The sequence below is a fragment of the Nanorana parkeri genome, unplaced genomic scaffold (assembly GCF_000935625.1).
Source record: "Nanorana parkeri isolate BGI_ZX_2015 unplaced genomic scaffold, ASM93562v1 scaffold80, whole genome shotgun sequence".
NCBI classification, from domain to species: domain Eukaryota; kingdom Metazoa; phylum Chordata; class Amphibia; order Anura; family Dicroglossidae; genus Nanorana; species Nanorana parkeri.
Genome location: NW_017306348.1, coordinates 2357046 through 2377446, shown reverse-complemented (window position 1 = coordinate 2377446; position 20401 = coordinate 2357046). Strand labels below are relative to the sequence as shown.

General features: G+C 43.6%; 2 protein-coding genes across 2 annotated transcripts in view; both read right to left on the bottom strand.

Annotated features, from left to right (window-relative positions):
* Positions 1–16584, bottom strand: part of LOC108804971 (delta(3,5)-Delta(2,4)-dienoyl-CoA isomerase, mitochondrial-like) — a 36738-nt gene extending 20154 nt beyond the window's left edge. The window contains exon 1 of the mRNA XM_018576909.1: positions 16559–16584. Coding sequence (XP_018432411.1) covers positions 16559–16571 — 13 coding nt within the window. The 5' untranslated portion in view covers positions 16572–16584. The remainder of the gene's footprint in view (positions 1–16558) is intronic.
* On the bottom strand, positions 1223–15314 carry ECH1 (enoyl-CoA hydratase 1). The gene is made up of 9 exons (XM_018576910.1): positions 15156–15314; positions 13267–13355; positions 12828–12952; positions 11132–11180; positions 10776–10840; positions 7870–7940; positions 5822–5893; positions 1468–1618; positions 1223–1385 (listed from the first exon to the last, which is right to left on the bottom strand). Exons 1-9 carry the CDS (start codon positions 15284–15286, stop codon positions 1281–1283), a joined length of 858 nt encoding a protein of 285 aa, XP_018432412.1. The 5' UTR covers positions 15287–15314; the 3' UTR covers positions 1223–1280.
* Positions 16585–20401: the final 3817 nt, after the last annotated feature.

The following is a 20401-nucleotide window of genomic DNA, read 5'->3' as shown; positions in this document are numbered from 1 at the left end:
CGCATACTGTGATATTAGCAAAGGCACTGAATTGTGATTGCAATGGTTATAAGTTTTATTTCGGTTGTGTTGTCTTTTTTATATTTAATTTAAAAAAATGTTCAGCAATGAGAACTGGAAATATTGTCATATCAAACAACAGATGCATTATAGCTTGGTGAATTGATCCTATATACCAGCCTTTATCCACCTTTTTTACCCCAGATGGACCATTGAAATGATTTCAAGTGTGGTGAAACCCCTGCAAAAAACAATTAATTAGGGGTCAGTGGGAAGAATGCACCTTACAATGATGTTTAGTGGGAAGTGTCACCCTTACACACAAATACAGACATCACTGGGTCATAAGGCAGGTTCTTCTATGTTGCATTGGCCCAGGAACTAGGCAGGCACCATCAGATGGGAGGACAATCAGCCACAGTTCAAGGAACCCGTAGCAATCTCTGGAAGAAACATTGGGTTTCACAAATACCTGGTTGGGAATGGCTGTTATATATGAAAGATGGAGGTTGTACATTTATTTAGAAACAACACCTCCATTCATATGTACATCTATATAATAGTAACACCAAACACACAAGCAACCTTTATTCTCTTTAATCTTCAGTCTACATTAGACATGTAGATAGGTTTAGTACATAACATATAGATATGTTTAGTCCAAGCATTATTAATAAACAAAACTTAGAACTTGAACAGACATACTGTAGTACACACTTTTTAAAATCAGTGGCAAAACAATCAGTGGAAAATGTCAAGAAGTTTGAAGACTTCTGTTATTCATAAATCAGTCCATTGCACAACATTGAACTTCAGGTAAAAAGATGCCCATCTAAAAGGTCTAAATTGTTTGTTTCTACACCAACAGACCCTTCTATATATTGCCATATAAATGGATATCTGATCTCTGAATTACTAGATTTAAAAGCCAGACAAGGCACTTTAGAAGGTTGAAGGAAATTGTCTGTGATGCTCATATTAACTCCTATTTGTTCTCATTTCCTCACCCGCATTGGATGAAAGTTGTTCGATTCCTGAGGAAAAGATGGACAGTTTAGTTCAGGTTTTCTGTAATCAACCAGCCCAGGTTCTTTTTGGAAGACCATTTTTTTTTTAAACTCCTTTAGCTTACAGCACAGATTTTTGTGGTGCAGACACATTTAATCAATATACTGTCTACCTGTAGTTCTAATGATATGATCTATCAGGTACGATTATTACAGTCTCAGTCGGTTTACGTGTTAACTGTCCTGGTGGACGTTGCTGCTAATGGGCTACCATTACAGTTTAGAAAAAGTAATGTCTTTCGGGCTCTTCTTTTCTAAAACAGCCTGTGCAGATTTCATGATGTCCTGGGTCTGCAGCATGCTCATGTTCCAGTTAGCCTATGACAGAGAGAACACAGCCATGTTAGTGGTCTGATAAAAGAATGGTCCCAGGGAACTCTGCCCAGAGATTAGTACTCACCATGTAATCCAGACTCTCCTGCACTGAGTGATCTCGGGAATATATGAGGTTGATTTTGGTTCCTTGAACAGCCACAGGGCTCCTGCTGGCAATCTCGGAAGCCAGGTCAAGAGAAGCAAGTAGGAGGGTAGACTTATCGGGGAACACGCGGCTTGAGGAGAAGGAAAGAGGAGAGCAAAATCAGTAACTCATAGAGAAGTGGTGACCAACTTATGGACCAGAGCAAAATGCAGCTCTCTAGAGCTTAACTGGCTACCCTTGCTTAAAAAGGAAATTTTAAATAAACATTTTTTACTTTCTTGACTTTTTAATTTATGAAAGGGTTACAGAAGACCTGTACAAAAAGAAGTATAGAGGATGCCATTCTAAAAATTATAGCTGCCTGGCTGGCCGGCTTGCTATAGTTTTCATACTTTCTGAGCCACTGACCTGATCTGCACATTTATTCTAGGTCACAGACTCCGAAAGAAAAACTTAATAAAAGGCCTCCAGTGGTTACCTTTCCTAAAGAGAATGCTGCACAAGGCTTCCGCCTATGCCATTCAGTTGAAGCCTAGGCACTGTGATCTCTGCTGAAGGGAAGTTTCGGCCAGCCTGAACTAGAATCACCTAACCAAGTGCCTAGGGTTTTGGGATATGTACTGTAACTGACACAGGAGAGTGTTTGAGTGTAACAAACAACGTTGTTTCTTTTATTGTGCAGTAAGAAGCGGAAGTGTTGTTGCAAAGAAATTGATGTTTTGTAAAACATAATAAAGCCTATATTTTTATAAGATTTAATGGTCTCGGTCTGTTTAAGCAACCACTTTCTGTGATCCTCACTTGGAACACTCCCCTATCTTTCTGCTTATCTAACCCTGGTTGCATGACCTTAGAGGACCAAATACAGAGAGCATTTCAAGGGATTTGTATAGTATATCGGAGCTCCAGGGAAAGTACAATTTTTTTCTTTGACACAGGAGAGAGCCTGAAGCAACATGAAAAGAAAGTTTCCCAAACCTTGAAACACTCCTAATCATTCGTCATAGTTAAAATCTGAAAAATGTTTACAGGGTTATTCACAAAAAGGGTGAAGAGTTTGTAGGAGGCAGGAGAAGTGAACAATCTAGGCCAAAATAGCTGAACTGGAGATTTCTTCCAAATCAGCTATTTTGGCCTAGTGTTCACTTCTGTCTTATCCAAACTCTTCACCCTGTTGTGAATAACCTTGTTAGAATCAAATACGATTTGGTTTAAGGGGAATAAAAGAATGGGCCCATGATTTAACATATATGACCTCGTGCTTGCATAAATGGGATTTTGAAATAGACACACATCCATATTGTCCTTGAAAATCTGAGAGCAATGTCAGAACACGAGTGTAAATTAGTGTGAACAGCTGTTAAGAGTGTCCAAAGAGTAGACTTGTGCCCTTTAAAATAGGATTGAAGGATGCAAAGAGTATTTGTAGGAATATACATGACTCAGGACTATTGTAAAGCCCATATTGAGAGTATAGAACCTCATTAGGCCAATGTGTAGTGAGAATAGAACTTCCGTGTATATGACTTTATAAGGTTCTCTTATAGTTATTTTAAATTCAGCATATGGATAGAAGGACAGGGGACCTTTAAGGAATGGACATTACAGGGTCGCACTACATACGACATTCACGTCACAAGAAGATTTTGCTATTACAGCTGTTGAGACTATTTTAGTCTCGAATCCTCACTAGCCAGACAACCTTACAAGACAAACTTACAAGACTTCACATGAGGAGCGATTTCAGAAATCACTAACTTTGCACTAACTCTGAACTATATTTTAATTATCTGTTTTATTCATTTTTGTAACATCATTGTATGCTATTGACTTTACGCTATATAATAAAGTCACTCATGATTCATTCAACTGGATATTTTTATGAAGATTATACAATCACCTTAAGACACTTGTAAGTAGAAGTGTAATTCAGAAAACATACCTAACAAAATCTATTTCAAAATCTTGTCCTTATCTACTTTAAATATGTTCTATTTTAAACAACTCGCTTCAAAAACAAAACAGCAATGTACACTACTGCATACTGACCAATCAAAATAGTTTTTTTGTACATAACATAAAATGTTATTCTTGGAGTCCATTGAGGGACACAGGAAGTTTTTCACCTTTGGGTTATACTGTCACCTGCAGGCGGATTTGACACTGGCAAACAAAAACTAGGCCAGTCCAGAATAACCCCCTCTTACTACTAACAGTCTCAGTTCTGTAGCAAGAAGTACCAACAGCATGATCATAAAGAGATGTGGGACCTGTGTCCCTCAATGGACTCAAAGGAAATTATTTTAGGAAAACCACAAAAATCCTATTTTCTCTACCGTCCATTAGAGACACAGGAAATCACTCACTTTCAGGTCCAAAAGCAGTCCAACTGAGGGGTGGACAACACAACAAACAGTAACAAGCCAAATAAAAACAACAGAGAACTCTGGACTACCTGCAGCTGAAGGAGAGCTGCCTGCTGGACTGTACACCTGAAGCTGGCATCACATGAGGCAGCAACATCCAACTGGGTAGAACCTAGAGAATGTGTGAACAGAAGACCAGGTGGCAGCCTTGCAAATCTGGAAAACAGCTGCTGGACGCCGAAAAGTCCAAGAGGAATTCAGATATAACACAGTGCGCCTTAACAGGAAAGAAAGGAACCCAATCCTTGAGGCCATAAGCTTGATTGAAGGTCCGTCAGAGCCACCTAGAGATAGTGGAACAAGAAGCTGGTATACTCTTACAGGAACCATCCGGCATAACAAAAAAGAGATTCAGTGTTTCTGAAAGAAGTAGTGGCTGAGAGACAGACTCTCACAGCCCAAACCACATTCTGACAATGTAGGTAAATGTCTTTTTTGGTAGACTGGAGCCAGACAGAGTGAAGCAAGAACAATGTCCAGGTTGAGATGAAAAGGCAAAAACTACCTTAGGCTAAAAGGAAGTCCTGGGCCTCAACATCACCTTATTCCTATCCAAAACCAGAAAGGGTTCCTTGAATGATGAGGAACACACAGAATACCATCTTGTGAGTGAGAGTAGAGAGAGGAATGTCTCCAATAGGCTCAAATGGCATTTTCTGAAGTGCAATGTGAACCAGACAGATTCCACTGAGTCACAGGGAAACAAACAGGGGGTGCTACATGAAATACATCCTGTACAAAGACCTTAATCAAGAGGTGAGTGGCTCTACAGTCTTTGAAACAAGATGGAAAGGGCAGAAACCTGTATTAAGTAATAGTAATCATCAGGCAAAACCTGGAGTTGGCTTTTGAGCCCTCAGCTCCTGAGGGCTCAAAAGCCACCAAGGCCAGATCAGATACAGAAGCCGCTAAAGAAGGTGCGCACGTATGGCCTCTGCTGTCAGAGTCAGCAAATAATCAGTGATTTGGAAAAAAAAAGTCTGGTAGCAGGTAAGGGTCTGATGGCCGGAGATAACCAAAGTCGCTGCAAACAGGCAACAGGAACGGATCAAATACCGAAGTTCCATGTGCTGTTTTGCAAGCAGGAGCAGCAGCATGGAGATGCTTCCTCCACGCTGTATGTTGCATGCACACGACACTCCACCAAGTAGATGATGTCAGTGCTTGGTCCCATAATTTTAACCCCTTCCATGGTGGGAACCGTCAGGAAACACAGAATTATTTTAAAAGGGGCCCATTGATCTTTGTACTTGTGGTAGCTCCTGGTGCTCAGCCTGACTGCCTTATTTACAAAGCGAGTCTTCAGAGACAAGGCAAGCACTGAGGCAATGCCAGTGGCCCTGGGCCTGAAATCCTCTCTACAGCTCGCTTTTAACCAGAATGGAGTCTGGAAAATGCCCTACGCAGAAACCAGATCTCAAATCTCACTTCCAGGTTATCCCCACAAAGTCAAGTCCAGCAGTGTGAACACGGCATTCCATGGACGGCCGTGCTGGATCACTGCAATAGAAGGGATAATCTATAGTAGTGTAATACAAAAGAGTCTTTATTGAAGAAGACAAATCTTGAAGAGTGAGAAGAAAAGGTGCTAGCAAAAATAGGTTAGTCTTCCACGCAGCAGAGGTGAACAAAAGATGTTCATCCTCCTAGCACAATAGTAGGAAACTAGGCATCCTGGTAGTAGGAGGGATTACCCTGGGCTGGCGTACAGTTTATTTTTCCATGCCAGTGTCCAATACCCCCTGTAAGTGGCAGTATAATCCCAAGGTGGAAGACTCCCCGTGTCCTTCTACTGAACTAATGAAAAAATTAATGACATTTTTCAGTGGCTTGGAGTTGGCATACGGATTATAGAGGATCTGCAATGGTTATGGATTACGTGAACCATATTACATAAAGATTTATACCTGACTAAGCCGCTGCTCAAGGCTTCATCTGACATCATTTTCCTAGCGGTGAAAGCCAGCTCATTGACCAAGCTGCAAGGAAAGCAGAAAATTAAATGTCACCTTCTCTTATCAGCTCACATGCACAAGTCTGTTAAATTCAGGATCGTTTTCTAAAAATGTCAATAAAAAAAAAAAAAAAAAACACAAAAAAAAACAAATCAGGACTGAATGTAATTGCTTGCTTTGAGACAACAACACTTGAAAACATTTTTCCAAGTTTTAGGATACTTTTGACACATTTATTTAAGTTATGCATTTTTATAGCACCTACAATACCTGCAGCACTTTACAATGCACATGATCATTCACGGGTCCCTGGCCCCATAGGGATTAAAGTTTAATGTTGTTACTCCATCATTCAGATACCGTAATTCCATCTCAGCTGTAATTGCTGGTAACCAAACACAGAACTCCAGTGCATAAAAGCAACAGTATTATATATTAACTGACCATTGTTCTGCATGTGTTATAACATAGCACACTTCCTGTCACTGTATATGTAAAGCAAGCAGAAACCTCAAGATAAAATGTATACAACTCCTTGTGTCCAATATCTGCTACATACTGCAGATAACCCATACATGTCAAACCCCAAAAATACTATTAAAAGAAACACTGTCATATACTAGCCTAGGATGGGCACATGGGATAAAGTCTAGAGCTAATCTACAGAGCTGCCATCTGGTCAGCCTCTAATGTAACAGAGGGTAATTATTATGGGTCTTAAAGTGACATTAAAGTATATTTTTCCCTCCCCCAATGTTAGTGTAAGCACTTACCTTAAATTATGTTTCTTAATCCGATCTTCTTCTTTCCAGTCATGTTCAGATGTCCCTCCGGCGCCGACTCCTCTGTCCTTGCTGGCACATCCTGTCCCACCGTGTCTGCATGCGGGTGCACGCTGTCCATATACTTACCTTGTGTCTCTCCTCCGCCTCCCGGCCGAAAATCTGAACTGCGCATGTGCCCGCCCAAGATTCAGATTTTCGGACGGGAGCGCGCGGCGAAGACACGATTTTACCTCTTGTAAAACGTTCTTTTTTTTTTCTCAAGGTTTTTGCATATATCTACTACTTGCTAGCAGTAGATATATGCAAAAAAAGCTGAGGGTTTAACAACCCTTTAATCTATGAAACTTCAATCAACAGGTTTAGCTGGCAACCATGGCATTCAATCATACTTCAAATATTGCATCTTTCTGCTCAAGGTATCCATGCTGCAGATTTTACAAAGCAGTGCCTGAAGTCTCTGTTGTTCCTAGAAAACTGTTTTCCTTCCATTTTATAATCTGCACTGTTAAAATGGCAGCTGATAGCAAATTGGTTGCTATGGGCAAAGTGGTCAATCTTTCTGACTTTTAGGTGAAATGAGTTCTAAATTATTGTGGTCACAAGGGCAACACATTCTGCAGTAGTGTAGTCTGTATGTTAGCTGGAACTAGAAGCCATAGGTTAGGTAATATACACCATTATTTCATGCCGTGTTCAGGGCTTGCAGAGTTTAGAGAAATGCTTTCCCCTTTTACCTTCCTCATGTAGAAAATGGATAAGAACATCTGTCAGGCTTTAGTTGCTGTCTGTGAGGCCTTATCTAGTCAATCTTGCAGGTGTTAGGCCCTCTTGAAGTGTGCTGAGTGTAAGGATCCAAAATGCTGACTCTCTTCAGAGTAGGTGCCTGAGCATCCACAATGGGTATAGCAGAAAACAGCACAAGGGTGAACTCAAGGGTCAATGCTCTGAGAAGTAGCAGGTGCCTCCCAAAGATGCTGAGAGAACAGGTCCTTGTTATGGTAGGTGGAAGTCCCTCTAGAGAGGTGGCATGTTAAAGGGTACCCTGTACCAAGTGGTGTGTAACAGAACCAAAAGGACAGAGTATTCTTGTGAAGAAGGGAGTGAGTTTTCAGATGAGGTACAACTCCAAAACCGGAGGCCCAATTTGGGTATGGGGAAAGGGTCCCAGGAGGTAAAATGGTGTGCACTGAGAGTTTATAAGACATTCCAATATACCTTCTGCTTCCAATGACACTTGGCAAACGTTGGAGGGCTCCTACATCAGCTGCTAGACCCACGTCCACTTCCTGTGAGAGACACAAGAGATATTTTAATACAGCAGACCATATAATAGGAAATTGTTCATCAGTTTATTTCTACTAATTGTATATCACTCACATAATATGCAGGGTTTTACAGAGTACATGCATACATTCACATCTGTCCTTGTCCCCTGTAGGAGCTGACAATCTAATTTCCGCCATCAGATTCATTATTTGTTTATACACAAATGTGGAGTGCATTTAAAGTGCATGTCCAGCCACACTTTTCTTTTAGTTTTGGGTAGAATGGGGAAGGATTAGAACCCCTAACATGTTCATACTGCTATCTAAGGCTCCATTAGAGATTTATGGTCAATTTCTGTCCTGCTGATGTTTTACCAGACAGGAAGAGAAAACCACCAACAGCAACATAGACAGAATCAAAAATACATCTCTACCCCTGTGAGATTATAATTTCTGTCTTTGTCCCTGTTGCAGACTTTGCTTCAATTTCTGTCAGGTGAAACTGTTGTCATGAGGCAGGAATTGAGGGTAAATCTCTCTAACAGAGCCAGGCGTAAAAAGGTAACAGTTCTAAAATGTCCCCACTCTATTCAAAACTAGTTTTTGGCTTAAAGTGACAATAAAAGCATCCCCTCTCCAATGCTGCTGTAAGGACTTACCTTATGTGATGCCTCTTGATCCAAGCAGCTTCTTCCTTACAGCCGTTTTCTACAGTCCCTGCAGCGATAGGGCTGGTCTCTGATCCAGCGCAGACTCCTCCGGTCCCGTGGAGTCTGTCCGGCATTCGTGGGCCCGGCTGCCTGGCTGCGTCCATTCAGTATCAGTGTTGCTCTCCTCCTCTCCCCTCTGGTGATCTGGACTGAGCATGTGCCTTCCCACACTTCCTCCTTCACAGCATTCAGGAGCTGGGACTTCTGCAGCAGGAGCGAGCGCCGCTGACACAGGTAAGTTAGTTGGTATTTGCCAACTTTTTTTTTCTATTTAATGTAATGCATGTAATGCATGTAATGCATATATGTACTGCTTACTAGCAGCAGATATATGCCAAAAAATAAGAGACTTTATGTCTACTTTAACATATAAATTTAATCCACAGAACAATACTTCCAGCAATACATTGAGCAGTGACTTACATCAAAAAGTATAAAGCAGTTCTCCATAAATACTGTGTGTCAGCAGGCAGAGTAATATGTCTGGGTCTAACCAGGATGACGGATTTGTATGCCATAGATCTAGATGTTATACTAAAGGTTGTCCTCTAGGGGGCTAGTGTTGAGATGGCTGGAGACTTGGGAGGTAACAAGCCCAGCTAAGGCAAGCTGGCTTGTTAGGACCTCTATAAGATCTCCCACCCTCCTAACGGAGAAGCCCCACCCTGGAACCCGACTGCGTGTCTGGCAGACTGGGGAGCAGATTACCTGTGTGGCGAAGAGAAGCCTGTGTGGCAAGTGTGTGGTTACAGCCTGTGTGGGCAAGGTTTGGTGAAAGAGACAACCTGAAGTTGGTGAGATGGTAAAAAGGTTATGTGGCTGAAGGAAAAAGCTGAACTTTGTGTTTAACCTATTGAAGAAGCCCCTGCGAGGGAAAAACTTCTGTGCATGTTTGAATAAAAAGAAGTTGTTTACTAGTGGAAGTGTCCTGAATGTGCTACCCTTTGGAGCTAATCCTCACAACTGGAATTTCCAGTTTATGAATGCACACCACAGCTAAATATAGAAGAATGTTGCGGGCCGCAAAATTCAACCTCAGGTTTTCAAAAAAACAAAACAAAAAATAGCACATATCCTCATGTACAAAAGGACACACCTGTAGTTCGCACATACTTATGATCAAACAGTAAAAGAGAATAGCTACGAAAAATATGCTGTACCTTGCTGCAAAATATAGTAAAGTGAACGTATGATCTTTTCACATTTTTTTTCTACATATGTTAAAAAAAATGTCTGTTTGATGCATTGTAGACAAATCCTGGTCACCATGTTGAAGGAAAAAGCTCCCAGGCAACCATGTATTTTAATATTTTCTATGGTTTCACTGACTGCAGTTCCACTGACTACCACTAAATGGCACCTAGTAAAAATGGATGTCACCACAGCAGCGTGCATAGCAGACATTCAACACTCCTGAAAGTGTGTTGGATACTGAAGATTCTTTGGCTCGTGTAGCTCTTCTACATTCTATCTTTTTTTTTATTTTTCTGGCAAGAGTTGCTTAAAACCTCCTTATAGTGTAATTTATATCTTGGTGACTCTCTTGGTGAGATCTCTGTGCTCAGTTCCCAGGTCTGCACACTCACTGTGTCCATTATAAGGTGTTCCCCAGTCTTGCTGTTGGAGCTTTATTCTACAGATTTTACATACATAATTATTACACATTTTGGAGAATACAATGGGAGGAGTTGGAACACTGGAACACCCAAAACCCCCGGGGGGGTTAAAATTGTTAAAGTACTTCTGAAACAGTTGGTAATGCATGTCACTCAGTGCAACATGCTGTTTCTCAACTCCATCAAACTACTGATTAGAACAATTTTTCTGTACATTAGTGAATTTGACAAATTAGAAGATGTTTGATTCACTGAATATACTAGCTCACACTTGGGGGTCTAATCACGAACAATTTGCAGGGCCACTCAGAGAGAGAGAGAGAGAGAGAGACTAGAAACAGCTGATGAGCACAGGAAAGAAGTATTTATTTTCTATGTTCCTCAGCTCCATCTAGTTGCTATAATGTGGCAACAAGGTAAATCTGAATTGAAAATGCTATAAAATTCAAATTGAAAAATGGCAACTCAATTTCAAAGAAAAGATCAGTTTGCAGTGCGTACCGCAGAGCTCATATCAGGTTTGTCTTTACCTTAACTTGAAACCAGGCATCCTGCGAGCAGTAACGGATGTCACAGGCAGTGATGAGATTCACACCTGATAGAACACAAAGTATTACTTTGGTTCTTCACAGTAAGATCAGTTAGGGTCTGGAACTCACTGCCACAGGCGGTGATTTCAGCAAAGAATGTGGAATGGTTCAAGAAACTTTTGGACGATTTCTTAAGGAACCGTAATATACAGGGGTACAGGTACTCCTAGAATGAGATCCTAATAGGTTGGACTTGATGGACTAATGTTTTATTCAACCTCAAGTACTATGTAACTATGTAAGACACAAATCTCTCATCTGATCAAATGATAATGTGCACTCCTCCAATGTCTCACCTCCTCCAATGCACGCATTGTGGATTGCAGCAATCACCGGCTTTGTACACTGCAAGTTAAAACATACAGGTTATAAAATGAAGAGTAATGTGCAAAGTGCAGTAACAGCAACCAACCGGAATGGATCTCTCACCGATCGGACCTCTGGAAACTGAGAAATATTCTCTTCTGTGGTTTACTAGGCTTTCCACATCAAGCTTTGTTTTTTGAGTTGCTTTGGTAAAATAATCCAACAAAGTATCATTTGGCTTGTCTAAGGCTGCGTTCACACCTGACCGTTTTGTAGCGCGTCCTACGCTCGACGAACGCGCTACAAAACGGTCAAAAAAATAAATAGCATTGTAGTCAATGCCCTCATTCCCACCTAGGCGTATTTCCGCCCGTCCCTAACGCCCTACAAAATGGCCCACGCCTGAAAAGGTCCCGGGACTACTTTGGGCCGTTTTGTAGGGCGTTTTCCATTGGGATACAGCCAAGTAGCCTTTGGAATCGCGCGACTTTTTTACCGCGAATCGCGGTAAAAAAACCGCGCGACAGACGCGCATATTACAATACACCTAGGTGTGAATGGGGCCTAAGGGCTAGTTCACACCAGATGCAGTTGTGATGCAGTCCATTCAGTTTGGCAGCTGCATCAAAATCACGTCACAATGCATTCCAATGGGATTTCTGGTGCTCATCTCATTTGAGCTGCACCTGACTGCAACGGATTGCATCAAAAATGCATCCAAATGCACTGAACTGCACCTAAAAGCCTATTGCGCCAAAATGCATCGCACTGCAGCTGCGCAGACGCATGCAGTTACGGTGTAAAGTAGCCCTAAGTGTTATGACAAAATGATTTTTTTACAGGAACTACTTGGAGTATAAAGGAGTCATGGGAGCTTACAGAGAGAAAGTGTAGAGAAAGCTCATCAAATTCATCTCCATCCAGAAGACCGATCTGTCAAGTGAACCTTCAGGTGAAGACCACACATTTTAATAAAGAATGTATTGTGTCTGCTTATGCATGGAAATGGTCTTTAGTGCTCTTATGCTTCAAGCCTTCATTAAAGGTCAACGAGGACCAGTCAAGACTGGAATAATGCACTAATCTAAAAATTCAATCATCTGAAGCCTGGACGCTGTTACCTTCCCAACAGTCTGACCCCAAACATTATTTCCCAACTCCTGAGAATGTTCATAATACCCACAATCTGCTATTCCTGGTTATTTCTGCACCCTCCTGGCCTCAATTCGCTCCTGTTGTCAACTTTCTCCCTCCCCCCGTTGTCTGTCATCTACTCCTAACATCTCTCTTAAACTTTCTACTGTCTACAATAAAGTACTGCGCTTTTCTCCATGCACACACTGCCTCTTCTCCTCTGTTCTTCTCATCTGTCTTGCTTGCATCATCTGATTCCCCAGTTTTCCCTCACCTGGTCCTTTAACACCAACCCCACTGTCCTCCTCTGCAATTCTCTGAGCCCCTTCTTTCAAACTCACATTAAAAACCACCCTTTGTACATCTTTCATTCACCCTCTCCCCTCAACCCTGAGGACTTGATGCATTCTCTAATTATCCCAAACTCATCTTTCTCTTTATCGTCAGCCAATTTTCCCTCCCAATAAGCATCGCCGCCATGTTGAGAGCATACTTCTTCCCCTTGAAGGAACTATATGTACCATATAAGAATAAAGTACCATATGCACCAACCTTCTCAATAACACTAAAAGATTCCTGATAATCTTTAATCTTCTTGCGAACGTTCCAGGAGATCCTTGCAATGTCCTCCTCTTCATGCTGTAAAAACTCACCGGCAAGGTCCATAAGGTCGATACCTACGCAAAGAACAAACACAAAACATGTAATTGACACCTTCTCAACAATTGTATATTCATTTTCAATTTTTACCACAGACACCCACACCCCGTGGGGCCCTGGTGTTCAGTCTTCTTATACTCTTGGATCACTTTAAGAGCTAGGAGCAGGTGACAGATGCCTACCTATGATTCATCCTAAGTGAAACATGTGACCTCCTTGCAACATTTGGAAATGAACTTGCATGTTGGTGCATTTGGCTAAATAAACAGATGTTATGTAGAGAAGAGAAGAGAGAGGAGAGAAGAGAGAGATGTATAGATGACTGACCTACCTGATGTGAACATTTTCCCAGCACCGGAAATAACAACTGCTCTGCAGTTAGTATCGTCTGATAGAGCACGAAAGCAGAGGACCATCTCCCTGTGACAAGACAGACACAAACCTTACAGATTATCTGGCATTCATGGAATATATTATTTATGGATCAGTTTCATTAGAGATAATATAACATTTTATAAGATGCCATAATTTTAATGCACCCTTTTTTTCTCGAGAACCTGCAGACATGACTCTCAGCCCTATTGAGTCTGCTTCACAACAAGCTAGGGAATGAATTGAAGAAACAAGGCGGCTGGGACTGCTGTGTTCTTTCTCTGCAAATGCTAGTTCCCTGGCCCTCATGCTGACTTGGAGTCACAAACCCAGAACCACCATGCACATAATGGCATCTGATTTTTCACTTCCCGATTACAACGATTGTGTCGTTTTGTTGTATTTCCTATGTGGATGAGATTTTATTTTCAAGGTGGACAAGTTATTATTGTGTTGTAAAGTACAAATAGCCAAAGTAGCAAGAAGTAGAGATCAAATAGTTTGGAAAGAGAACACAGAGAGCAGAGATGTGTAGGAGGGATGTATTTAAATGGAACTCTCAAGTGAGAGTTGGGCCAACAGTCTCTATGGAAAGAGGCATCATTGAAAGCCCCCTTCACACTATACGCGTGCGTGAATAGGAGCAAGATAGCAGGATTTTGCATGTTTTCATGCAATGTGTGATAAGCGTGGCCTACCTGCGGTTGTGGTGCCAGTATTTGTTGATGGCACCCAAAATGCAGCAAGAGTTTTAAAAAAACGCACAAAGCTTACAGCCCAAACTGCTGCATAAGCTTCTTTGCTGCATGCAGGGCAGCCCTATGCTGATGCACAACAAATGCAGCAAAATGCATTGCACACTAGTGTTCATGTATTGAGGAAACCTGTATTGAGAAAAAACCACGTTGGCTACCATTGATGACCTCTTTCTAAAAAAAGAGTAATTACCTGGTTGTTGCTGGACTCTAAACCAGAACACACATACTGCTCCTAATATGCATACTTATTGCTTTGTCAGTGACACAAAAATCATTAAAGCCACTGGATCAGAATAACAGCCAGGCAACTAGCAATGAGAGGTCAACAATGGAAGCCTGCATGTCCCCACAGTACGGGTTATAGCAAATGTTTCATTTTCCATTTTATTTATATACAACAAACATAGGATGAATATTATTGGACCTGTTTAATAATCCAGTTAAATGGCACAACTGATAATGCAAATTGTTTTCTTAGAGGACTTCTGATTGCTTACTATGCTGTTCAATTGCTCTTCTACCATAAATAAACTGGTAAAAGTGTAAAAACAATGTATGATAATGAAGCTCATCCTGGTTTCCTGGAGGTGCTACCAAATAACCAGAGCTCATCATTTTGTAAGCTTCCATTGTTCCACTGCTTTGTTTCTATAATCCTTTTATTTCTTAAATGGATCCATTTCCTAACCCTAAAGTCTGCAGTATGACCTAACGGCCGGTTCACACCATAAAGAGTGCGTTCCAGAGCATTCTGCCTCTGGAACGTAACCCCGCTGGTTCACTTCGTTTTGGGGCGGGAGGGGTGGCACACTAGTGCCTACGTTGCGGTCCAGTGCGATTTGCAAAAATGCTGCATGCACTATTTTTGCAGATCACACTGGATGGGAACGCAGGCACTAATGTGCCACACGTTCCAGTACCGGCGATCGCAATGCAGTGCCATTGACTTCAATGCACGCCATGCCCCATCCCGTCCCAAAACAAAGTGAGCCAGCTGGGTTGCGTTCCAGAGGCTGAACGCTCTGGAACGCACTCTTTCTGGTGTGAACCGGCCCTGAACAGGACCTATATATATTATCAGCGGTCTTGCCTCCAGAAAGCTTTGTTCATGGCATTTCTTTTCTCCGGACGGTTTAGTTCTACTTGGAAGACGTGGTCCCTCGGTGTTGTGACATTCAGCGTCTCATAGTTATAGGACGCTAGTCCCGCATTAGAAGACATGTTTCGCAGTCCTAGAACTGCCTTGTGCAAATCTGAAAATCACAAACAGGAATATCTGAGGACAAAATAAAACTAAACCTGGTCATGGTCCAAATACAATACAATTCCCTTTATCCAATTAAGTAGACCCCCCACACTACTACACAGTTACAAGAAATTGTGCCACCAGACTGTAATGTGTATGGCCAGCTCAAGACCCTTATAAAGCAAGCCTACTCCATCTCCCCCTTCATTGCCAGTCTGACTCTTCCTATAAAGCAGTGGACCCCAAACTACGGCTCACAAGCGGGTTGGGGCTTGCAGGTTACTATAAACGGGCCTCTCCAATGAGAAGGTCCTGCACTGAGGGCTTTCTTATTACAAGCCAAGGGGAGCTCTGCTGATTGCCAGAACATGCCAAGTGCTGGAACGCAGCTTGTTTCTGCCCCCAACAATCTATCACATGCCGGGACTACATAGGAACCCTCACCATGAAGAAATGGAGCCTGCAAAGAGGTAACTGCCACTGAACAAAAATGATTGGACACCGTTTCTCCCGCTGACCACCAATGACAGGACACCGTTCCTCCCACTGGGCACTTTTCCTCCCACTGAACACCAATGATGGGGCACAATTCCTCCCACTGAACACCAATGATGGGGCACAATTCCTCCCACTGGGCACTATTCCTCCCACTGAACACCAATGATAGGGCACAATTCCTCCCACTGAACACCAATGATAGGGCACAATTCCTCCCACTGAACACCAATGATAGGGCACAATTCCTCCCACTGACACCAATGATAGGGCACAATTCCTCCCACTGGGCACAATTCCTCCCACTGAACACCAATGATGGGGAACAATTCCTCCCACTGAACACCAATGATGGGGCACCATTCCTCCCACTGCTTATCACCAGTAATAGGGCACCCCATTCCTGCCGCTGATCAACGATGGGGCACTATTCCTCCCACATAACACCAATGATGGGGCACTATTGTTCCCATTGAACACCAATGATAGGGCATCGTTCCTCCCTAAACGCACTAAAACCATCACCAAGCCCATGTACATCCCTAGTGACCATCATCATCATCTCTAACTTTCAGTCGTGTCACTAGGGCAAGAAGTAAGAAAATAAGTTCATGTGTATTCATCAATGTGTTATTATACAGTTTTACAATATAACCAGACCCCGCTATTGCTGACACCCGGGACGGCCTGTGTCACTGCAGTGCTCTGTCTACCGGCACCGCCATTATTTTCAGGCAGCCATCCTGACCCACCTCTCCGCAGCATAACCCTGAACACCGCCATGACCGGGCACCGTCCACCGAGCAACAGCGGAAGACACCTCCAGGTCACTGCAGGGGCGGCACCATCTTGGGGATAAAGGTCGGCCCCGCCTCTCCCTGGCAGCCGCGCAGAGAGATTGGACAGCGGCCATACAGGGGGTGGTCAGAGAGTGACATGTGGACGGAGGACGGTTTCCTCTATTGTTATAAGTCAACACGACGCGCGCGCGCGCGTGTGTGTGTGTGTTTCTCACATCTGTTTCTGTATGTATCACTTCTCCTATATGCTATATGTATTTCTCAGTAACAGTGCTCATTCTATATGTATGAATGTAGTGTTAATGAGCCAATGGCACCCTTTTAAAACCTCCCTTATGTCACTCCACAGACTAACAGACCTTCCCCTGCACTCTTGGGGTCTCCTCAACCCAGGCACCCTTGGGCTAGTTCCAGTCTCAGCTCGACCTCTGGAGCTGTGTCCCATCTGAGCCACCACCCATTTCCTCCGAGAAACTCTCCTCCCTTGGGACGTGTAGAGTCATGAGCAGTACCTGGTACCCCTCAATGCCACCCCTCTCCTTTTCCAGAGGGACCCTTTGGGATAGCTTCAGCTGAACAGGGCTCCGAATCCTCTGTGTTACCCCGGAACACCTTTTATTTAGCAGAACGTTGGCTCCTGTGTCTCTCCTGGTACCTTTCCTGGGATCTCTATTGTGGAACATTCAAGATGACCTCCTGTGAAGAGAGCTGTTACTCTGGGTCTTATGGGCTAAATGATTGCAATATCTGTCTGGGCCTGACTTCAGATTACGACTTTAGATATTGCCAGTCACCTGTAGACAATGTTAGCATGGTTCTTCAGGAGTGGGGTTCACACTAAAAATCATTAGACAGACCGGTCTCTCCTCTTTTGCAGGAGCGTCAGGTGTTGGGGGACCTTCCTATTAAGGCACCTAACTTTCTTTCACCTCTTCTTGGTATATCTCCGTCCCTTCCTCTTCTGTTGCAGGTCTAAATCCTGAGCACATTAATGTGTCTGCCTCCAGTGTTCAGGTAGTTCCTGGTCTGATCACTCAGCACCCCTATCTGACAGCTGATGAGGGCTTTTCTCCCCATCTCTGGGAGGTTTCCTCTAATTGGAGAAATGTTTCCAGAGCTGCATTCTGGATTTCCAGGAGTGGTTTTTTTCTACATTGCAAGATTCCTCTTTGGGCAAGTCTCACTATTCAGGTACCATCTAGATCTTTGGTTCCCAACTGGTGGATCATGACCCCATATTCAGTGGGTCGCCACATGCCTTCCACTTTTCTAGGTGAGAGACTCCTCAGTCTCCCCCTAGCACAGCACTGTCAGTTCTCACACAAGCAGCCATTTGAAATATGCTACCCAGACCTGCGTGTCAGCTTGAGGTGGGGTGGAAGTATGGCCAAAAGGGAGCTACATTGCTTACAGCTCCCACATGTGCCCTGTAGATGTGCCTGGATTGGACTGATGTCACATTCTGGCTCCCGGCACCTCTAGGGGGGACACAAGGGAGCTGTACAAACAACACACATATGGCTGGAGCCCAAGCTGAGGATCCACTCCAGTTCTCATAAGGTAGGGAGACGGGTGGATTTGAAAAAAAAAAAGTAATTTTGTTTCGGGTGTCTGTCAGTGTTTATGAGGGTCCGTTCACACTGGTACAGTGTGTTAATCACACAGTCCCATGCAATTAATGCACTGAATCACACCTACTGCACGTTCTGGTGTGGAAGAGGTGTTGCGTTGCCATTAATTTGAATGACACCCCAAACGCACCTCCCACCCACAGTCCGATCGCCTGCAGCCAAATGTATAGTACGGCAATGTCGTGCATTCCATTGCAGTGCGTCTTGAGTCGCGACTTAACCCCTTCGTGACTGACGACGTACAGTGTATGTCGCCAGCATCGGGGCTGTTTAAACAGATTCCCGGCGACTTTTGCCGCCGGGAGTCTGTTTAAACTTGTAGAGCCGACTGCTGGCTTTACAACAGAAGCGATTCTGGCGACTTACCTGTTGCCAGATCGCTTCTGTGTCCCGAAGAAGGGGCTGCACCCCCCCCCCGCCGCGCTTCGTTGCCCCTCCTACGGGCCCGGGACCGGCGTCGCTGGGGAGGAGGTCGACGAACTTCCGTTCATCGATCCCCTCCCCGTTCTATGGGACCGGGAGCGATGCAGATGTGCAATCTGCACTTCAATAGCTTATTTCCAGTGTAAAGGTGACACTGGGGGACCCCCAGCATCACCTTAAAGAGTACCTGTCACCACCATCTGCTATCACAAGGGGGGGGGGGGCTTGTAAGCCCCCCCATGTGATAGCAGTCAAAGTAAAGTAAAAAAAAACAAAAAAAGTTTTTAAAATCAAAATAAATAAATCCAATAATAATAATAATAAAAAAAATTTAAGTCCCCCGCCCCTGCGAGCACGCGCGTCGGGTGCGCCTACCTATGAAAACGACGAACACGCTACACATGTTGGGTATCGCCGTGCACGCCGGAGTGAGAGCAATAACATGGGTGCAAAAAATGAAAAAAAAAGGCCTGTCATGAAGGGGTTAATGACCAAGGATAAATGCGGGTGCTGAGGTTATATCAGATCATTTAGATCAGGGGTGCCTATTAGGTAGATCGTGATATACCAGTAGCTCTTAAAGCTGATGCTGGTAGATCAGGAAGGGTGTGAATGGCGGCCCCTTTATTCCATTTTGGTATATTTATTTGGCTGTGCACACGATTACCTATTAGCCTGCGTCTGCTGAGCCAAGCTCCCCGACACCTTTCTGGTGGATACTGGTGGTTGAAGTGCTATGTATTACATCAAAGAATATTAGTTTACACAGCCTGTTGCAAAATACAGCAAGGTGAGCCAGGAGAGAGACAGCAGCCAGGAGGATGGGCCAGGAGACAGCCAGGAGGATGAGCCGGGAGAGAGACAGCCAGGAGGATGAGCCGGGAGAGAGACAGCCAGGAGAGCGTCGTTGGTAGATCTCATGTTTTCCGTGGATAGGTCTCATGAAGCTTGTCATTTGAAAAGTAGATCTAAACGCAAAAATTGTGGGCACCCCTGATCTAGATACTGTTGTGTCTGCACCACCGAGAAGCAACAGTAGTCCTTACTGTGTCAGGAAAGATAGGCTGGTCCCTGTTTTTGATATAGTTTGCACGGAAACCCCCTGAAGGCCAGCTGTTCCCAACTGGTAGCTTCTGGACAGGGAGATGTTGACACACCACGTCCTGCAGGTAAAATGTGAAACACAAAAAGGTAAAAGACATCAGGCGAGGGTCTTGACTGTCTTTTGGAGGAAGAAACTAGTCTCTTGCTGCAGGTATCCTCTGACAGGACCGTTGTCTAGCAGGAACTTAGGGCTCACCAGAGGAACCTCTTGCATACTGATGAGTATCTAACTTCATCCTCAGCCCCATCAGGGTTGCAAGCCAGATCACCAGTTTATGCTTAGTTTCTCCCACCTACATTTCTGGGGTGCTTCCCATGCACCTCCATAAACCTTTTAGTCATGCTAACTGGAGGACTTTCATATCCTTCGTAGGGTGTGGTCACTAGTCAAAGTCCAGTTCTTCCCTGGCAAGTCTCACTTGGCAAGGTAGTTGTCTTGTCAGTCTCGCAAGACATGGAGCTCCTGATTTTGACCCTTTTGTTGTCAGGTGAGTAGGGCTTAGAGCCTTCCTATTTAGATTTGAAAAGGAAGTCTTTGAGAGGGAAGATGTTGGGCCTAGCCACACAGGATTTGTCATTACATCAGGTCCAATTTATTGGAAAGATTGAGCTGTCTGTGTTCTATCAAAGTTTGTGA